Raw genomic sequence first — 7,500 nt, 5'->3', positions numbered from 1 at the left:
ACATCAGTGTGTGTGTGTGTGTGTGTGTCTCAGACAGACGAAGGGCGTCTGAAGTTCCTCAGAGGACACACAGGTTAATATAATGACACACACAGTCTGTTTAATATTCATCTGAGAGGAGAGGACACCCGCTGCTGGACGCACAGAACACATTAACTCTGATAAAGGACTTACGCTGTCCTCTGACTGTGTGTGTGTGTGTGTGTGTGTGTGTGTGTGTGTGAGTGTGTGTGTTAGAGAGAGAGAGAGAGAGAGAGAGTGTGTGTGTGTTAGAGAGAGAGAGAGAGAGAGAGAGAGAGAGAGAGAGAGTGAGTGTGTGTGTGTGTGTGTGTGTGTGTGTGTGTGTAGGGCTGCTGTTGCCGTGGTAATGAGGGATTCTTCCTCACTGACCCAAAGACATCACAAAAAAGACAGAGAGAAGTTTTCAGGATCAGACCAGCTTCAGCTCGATCACACACGCCGTCGCTCATCAAAGAACTTTACAAACAAACTGAAGTCCATAATTTTATCCCTTAAAACTCATCTTTGATCACCAAAATTACATATATAAGCATTTTTTTCCTGAAAAAAATGTCTTCATGTCTTAAAATATCTTGAATGTAACTCGACACCCTTGCCTCATTTAGTATGCGCGGTTCTATGAATATGCAAATGAGCCCCGCCTCCACTCACTCACTCAGCTCAGAGATCCACTGGTTGACGATCACACGTTGATCTGATTGGTTACAAGGTAGTTTGTGACGTCAGAAACACCAGCGATTTCAAAGCGTGTTTTTGAGACTGTCTTTGGTTCACTGCAGTTTTAAGGAGGAAATACTCAGCAATGGAGTCGACTTATGAATTTACACATGGTTTGTCTTAAAGCAGATTAAAAACACCACATAGACACATAAACAACATTAAAAGCTGGATTTTCACCACAAAACATTACGGTTACATTGTTTTTTCTTCAAATAAACTTTTCTGTTCTCTTCACAAAAAATAAAAATAGAAATACTGTCAAATATATATGTATGTATAAAGTAATATATGTGTGTAAACTAAACATACATTTATTCTTATTAAAGCAACAAAAATGATTCGGAGATATTTTGTTATTATTGTCTGATTAGCATTACTGACCGCAGGTTTATTAGGCCGCTGTCACTTTAAGACCGACCGCACAGATCCAACACTCCTGCGTTTTCTTTCCCAAATGTTTATGTTCACTTAAGACATAAATGATTGTGGTTACTTGCAAAGATGGGCATTCTGACACATAAATGTGTGTATTTAACCATGCAAGCCTATTAGCAGGCAAACATAACTCACTTCAGTTCTCATGCACTCTATGAGTGGCGGCTTCACGCGGGGCTAGTCGTCACACACTTGTTTTAAACACTTCCACACATATTAGCATGATGAAACTCAAGTGTATTTACTAGATGCCAAATCAACACTATATAGAGAAAAAAATTGTGCCAAAATTCAGAAATCTTCGGACGATATCACTGAACATTTATTTAACCGAAGCAAAAGTAAATTTCTTATGTTAATTTTTCATCTCTGTTATTTGTGTTTATTTCAAATTAGACAAATCTGATATTATTTTAGTCTTATATCTGTAATTGAACAGTTGAGATAGTTTTTTAATGCTGATGTAACACTCGCCGGGTTTAAACCCCAGTTGTGCAGGCGGGGCATGTTGTCACACTGCGTTACAATGAGCTCCTATTAGAACTATGATATTCTATTCTATACTTTTATGAATTCTACTGAGAAACCATGAGAAAAAGGTGAATAAAGACTGGGAGTCAATGTTATGAATTTATTAATTATTATTATGTTTTGAACTATGCTGTATTTTCCGCTGTGTCCGTTGTCAAACTCAAAAAAAAAAAATTTTTAATTATTAAAAATGCCATTATTTTATATGAAAAACTTAATTGAATTTTATTGACAAAATATTTTAGTTTGTCTTGTATATTTTCTTGATTAGATCACATTTTAATCTGTCATATGGTCATGTTATAATGTACTATGGGGCATGTTGTCACGTTTCACTTCCAATATTTCGGGTTAATAAAGAAAAAAAAGTGCACACTGTATTAATGAAACAAAACCACATGATTGTACTAGACGTGTGAAATTAATGAGGGCAAAATAAGACTCTGAACCGCTCTCCTCTATACACACAGTGAAGTGTGTTGTCTTTCGCTGCTTACTACAGTTCAACTGATTAAAATCACTCGTTTTTAAACCGCAATGCTTAGAAACGCATGCAAATGCTGAGCAAAACTCTCGGCTGGTTAATCGTACATCGCCCGCCCATCATGCCAGTACAGATGTTTAATCATCTGCAGTCGAGCAGTTTCAGACAAACTTCAGTCAAAAACACCACAGAAGCAGAACTCACAGGACTGTGTGAGAGAGAGAATGAAGAGGGGATGAAGAAAGGCAGGAGAGAGAGAGCGAGCGCTGGGGTTGTTGGGAAGCTCTCGGTCAAAACTGCTTCCTCGGCACATTTGCGGAGCTTAGAGGAGGACGCTGGGATTGGGGTCGAGCGGAGGGGAAGAAAACAACTGAACTCAGCAGCCGGAGCCAGAAAACCTGCAATTAGAAACAGTTCTGCACTCAACATCCACATCAGTGAGACTCCAGAACCCTGAACATCCACATCATCGAGACTCCAGAACCCTGAACATCCACATCAGTGAGACTCCAGAACCCTGAACATCCACATCAGTGAGACTCCAGAACCCTGAACATCCACATCATCGAGACTCCAGAACCCTGAACATCCACATCAGTGAGACTCCAGAACCCTGAACATCCACATCATCGAGACTCCAGAACCCTGAACATCGAGACTCCAGAACCCTGAACATCCACATCAGTGAGACTCCAGAACCCTGAACATCGAGACTCCAGAACCCTGAACATCCACATCAGCGAGACTCCAGAACCCTGAACATCGAGACTCCAGAACACTGAACATCCACATCAGCGAGACTCCAGAACCCTGAACATCCACATCAGCGAGACTCCAGAACCCTGAACATCGAGACTCCAGAACACTGAACATCCACATCAGTGAGACTCCAGAACCCTGAACATCGAGACTCCAGAACCCTGAACATCCATATCAGCGAGACTCCAGAACCCTGAACATCGAGACTCCAGAACACTGAACATCCACATCAGCGAGACTCCAGAACCCTGAACATCCACATCAGCGAGACTCCAGAACCCTGAACATCCACATCAGCGAGACTCCAGAACCCTGAACATCGAGACTCCAGAACACTGAACATCCACATCAGTGAGACTCCAGAACCCTGAACATCGAGACTCCAGAACCCTGAACATCCACATCAGCGAGACTCCAGAACCCTGAACATCGAGACTCCAGAACACTGAACATCGAGACTCCAGAACCCTGAACATCCACATCAGCGAGACTCCAGAACCCTGAACATCGAGACTCCAGAACCCTGAACATCCACATCAGTGAGACTCCAGAACCCTGAACATCGAGACTCCAGAACCCTGAACATCGAGACTCCAGAACCCTGAACATCGAGACTCCAGAACCCTGAACATCGAGACTCCAGAACCCTGAACATCGAGACTCCAGAACCCTGAACATCGAGACTCCAGAACCCTGAACATCGAGACTCCAGAACCCTGAACATCGAGACTCCAGAACCCTGAACATCGAGACTCCAGAACCCTGAACATCGAGACTCCAGAACCCTGAACATCGAGACTCCAGAACCCTGAACATCGAGACTCCAGAACCCTGAACATCGAGACTCCAGAACACTGAACATCGAGACTCCAGAACCCTGAACATCGAGACTCCAGAACCCTGAACATCGAGACTCCAGAACCCTGAACATCGAGACTCCAGAACCCTGAACATCGAGACTCCAGAACCCTGAACATCGAGACTCCAGAACACTGAACATCGAGACTCCAGAACCCTGAACATCGAGACTCCAGAACCCTGAACATCGAGACTCCAGAACCCTGAACATCCACATCAGCGAGACTCCAGAACCCTGAACATCCACATCAGCGAGTCTCCAGAACCCTGAACATCGAGACTCCAGAACCCTGAACATCCACATCAGCGAGACTCCAGAACCCTGAACATCCACATCAGCGAGTCTCCAGAACCCTGAACATCGAGACTCCAGAACCCTGAACATCGAGACTCCAGAACCCTGAACATCCACATCAGCGAGTCTCCAGAACCCTGAACATCCACATCAGCGAGTCTCCAGAACCCTGAACATCGAGACTCCAGAACCCTGAACATCGAGACTCCAGAACCCTGAACATCCACATCAGCGAGTCTCCAGAACCCTGAACATCCACATCAGCGAGACTCCAGAACCCTGAACATCCACATCAGCGAGTCTCCAGAACCCTGAACATCGAGACTCCAGAACCCTGAACATCCACATCAGCGAGACTCCAGAACCCTGAACATCCACATCAGCGAGTCTCCAGAACCCTGAACATCGAGACTCCAGAACCCTGAACATCGAGACTCCAGAACCCTGAACATCCACATCAGCGAGTCTCCAGAACCCTGAACATCGAGACTCCAGAACCCTGAACATCCACATCAGCGAGTCTCCAGAACCCTGAACATCCACATCAGCGAGACTCCAGAACCCTGAACATCCACATCAGCGAGTCTCCAGAACCCTGAACATCCACATCAGCAGGACTTCAGAGGTGCGCTTTTAGACATGAAGATTCGAAAATCTGTCATTAAATATCACTATTCTTTGCTTTTATTCAGCAAAATAAACAAGAAATAATGTATTTTAATTAGACTGATTATGTATTTATTTATTATTGTTGATTTATTTGATTTCATTAAACATTTAATAAATCTATTCCGTTGGCTGAAACGAAAATTATGATAAATACGCATGTTTGTTAAAGGACGCATTATTTCAGCCGAAGAAATAGATTCAAATTGTTTAATGAAATCTAATTAAACTAAAGAAGAATGATAAAAATACTGATAAATAACCAAATTAAAATATTTATATATATATATATATATATATATACACAATTATTATTCATTATATACAATAAGAAACACAAAGCAAATAAATAAATAAAAATCGGTATCACTTACAATAAGGTCCTATTAGTTATTATCATTAGTAAATGCATTAACTAACAATGATCAATAGAGACAGAGCGTATTTAGGCCACGCCCACACCGGGGGGGGAACAATCCAACCGTCTCCATTGACTTTGCATTGTGAGAGGCTGCCTCCTTGTCATTTATGACTTATAACAAAAAAACAAAACAATGTCTAAAAGCTGCTGTGTGACGAGGTGTACAGCAAACAAGCTAAAAACCCAGAAATAAGTTTTTATAATCTGTCGACCCCACAAAACAAGCATTTAAGGCAGGGGCGTAGTTTGTGGGGGGGATGGGGGGGGAGATAACCCCCCCAATATTTAAATCTATGCATTACAACCCCCCCAATATTTATACCATGATCACAATATCAGGAGGCATACCCAAACTTCAACCCCTCCAATGTTCAAACCAAATCTACGCCCTTGATTTAAGGACACAAAAGTGGGTACAGGCAATTGAAACAGAGCGCAAGGTGTCATATTACTCTGAGAACTACGTCCACTGGAGCAGGGAACGTAATCGGCGACAGTATAGCTTAGCTTACAGAAATATAATATATAAAACTGACAGGCTGATCAGGAGCGCGACGTGGATCTTGAATCCTGAAGGGGTTTTATTCGCTATAACAACCGCCTCGCTCTACATTATCCCGCTTAAAACATGGCTACCTACAAAATAAATAAATAATTTGACACAAAATATTGATTTAAAAAGGAGTTTATTGCTTCCGCTAAAGAAAATAGTCTGTTCCGCGTCCATAGCAACGCTCTGTTTTTCATGGCAACGGTGTGTTATACTTCGCAGCGTCTGATATCAAGAAATAACACACCGCACTCTACACTGGAATTCAACCAAGCCATGTAATAATACTATTATCAGCTCAGGTCTATTAAATAATGTTTAACGCATACAACATTTGATTTAAAAATGTACTAGTAAATGTTGAAATGAACATTAACTAAAATTATGAAATGCTTTACAACTATTTATTATTGTTAGTTCGTGTTAACTGATGTTTTTAATTAAAATAAACATGTTACCTAAAAATCAATCATCAAAATGCTGAAAAATATGGAGAATAAATGTGAAGAATGTGTTTATGCATGTGTGTGTGTGTGTGTGAGTGAGTGAGTATAGATGTACAGCAGCACATGATTGAGTGTATGTGTGTGTGTGTGTGTGTGTGTGTGTGTGAGTGAGTATAGATGTACAGCAGCACATGATGGTTGAGTGTGTGTGTGTGTGTGTGTGTGTGTGTGTGAGTGAGTATAGATGTACAGCAGCACATGATGGTTGAGTGTGTGTGTGTGTGTGTGTGTGTGTGTGTGAGTGAGTATAGATGTACAGCAGCACATGATTGAGTGTATGTGTGTGTGTGTGTGTGTGTGTGTGTGTGAGTGAGTATAGATGTACAGCAGCACATGATTGAGTGTATGTGTGTGTGTGTGTGTGTGTGTGAGTGAGTATAGATGTACAGCAGCACATGATGGTTGAGTGTGTGTGTGTGTGTTTGTGTAGCACATGATGGTTGATCAGAAAGTGGGTCTCCGTCTCTGACCTACTTCTGTGTGAAGGTTGATGTTAATGTTCGGGTCTGGAACGCCATGGATCGTCTGCGGGAACATCTGCCGGAGTGTGAGGGTGTGTGTCACATGACTGACACACCAGTCTGAGATTCAAGGAAACAGATTCACAGGTGATTAAAGGTGTGTGTGTGTGTGTGTGTGTGTGTGTGTGTGTGTGTGGCCTTTCCTAGAAGTTCATTCAGTTTTAGGATCGTTAATCCTGTGTAAACGCTCTTGTGCAACACAGAAGGTGTTTTGAGGAGTTCTTAGTACTAGTACAAACACTTCACTCACACACATAACCACACACACACACACACACATCACTCTCTCACACACACTCACTCTCTCACACACACTCATACAAACACACACACACACAAACACACGCGCTCACACACAACCACACACACACACACACTCACTCTCTCACACACACTCATACAAACACACACACACACACACTCACACACATAACCACACACACACACACACACACACACACACACACTCACTCTCTCACACACACTCATAAACACACACACACACACTCACTCACTCACACACACACACACTCACTCTCTCACACACACTCATAACCACACACACACACACACACTCACTCTCTCACACACACTCATAAACACACACACACACACAGACACACACACTCGCTCACACTCAGACTCAGACTCACACACACACACACACACACACTCCCCACCCATAAACCTACCTATTACAGACACATGTGCCAAACACCAGATTTAAATAAAC

General features: G+C 42.4%; 1 protein-coding gene across 6 annotated transcripts in view; it reads right to left on the bottom strand.

Annotated features, from left to right (window-relative positions):
* mafgb (v-maf avian musculoaponeurotic fibrosarcoma oncogene homolog Gb) overlaps positions 1 to 7,500 on the bottom strand; it is a 33,033-nt gene that overhangs the window by 13,496 nt on the left and 12,037 nt on the right. For 2 of the 6 annotated variants that reach the window (XM_084101780.1, XM_084101779.1), the window contains exon 2: positions 6,721 to 6,827. The exons of 2 other annotated variants lie outside the window; for them this stretch is intronic. Coding sequence is in view for 2 of the 4 variants with exons in the window: in XM_084101776.1 (XP_083957902.1) it covers positions 6,717 to 6,783 (67 nt within the window). In the remaining 2 variants the exon portion in view is untranslated. Of the gene's footprint in view, positions 1 to 6,716; positions 6,828 to 7,500 lie in introns of all 6 variants that reach the window. 2 more of the 6 variants (XM_084101776.1, XM_084101775.1) reach the window with 1 other exon arrangement.

This window comes from Abramis brama (assembly GCF_963993115.1).
Source record: "Abramis brama genome assembly, chromosome: 23".
Taxonomy (NCBI): domain Eukaryota; kingdom Metazoa; phylum Chordata; class Actinopteri; order Cypriniformes; family Leuciscidae; genus Abramis; species Abramis brama.
The sequence above is the reverse complement of the archived record's forward strand: the minus strand, read 5'-3'. Positions and strand labels throughout refer to the sequence as shown.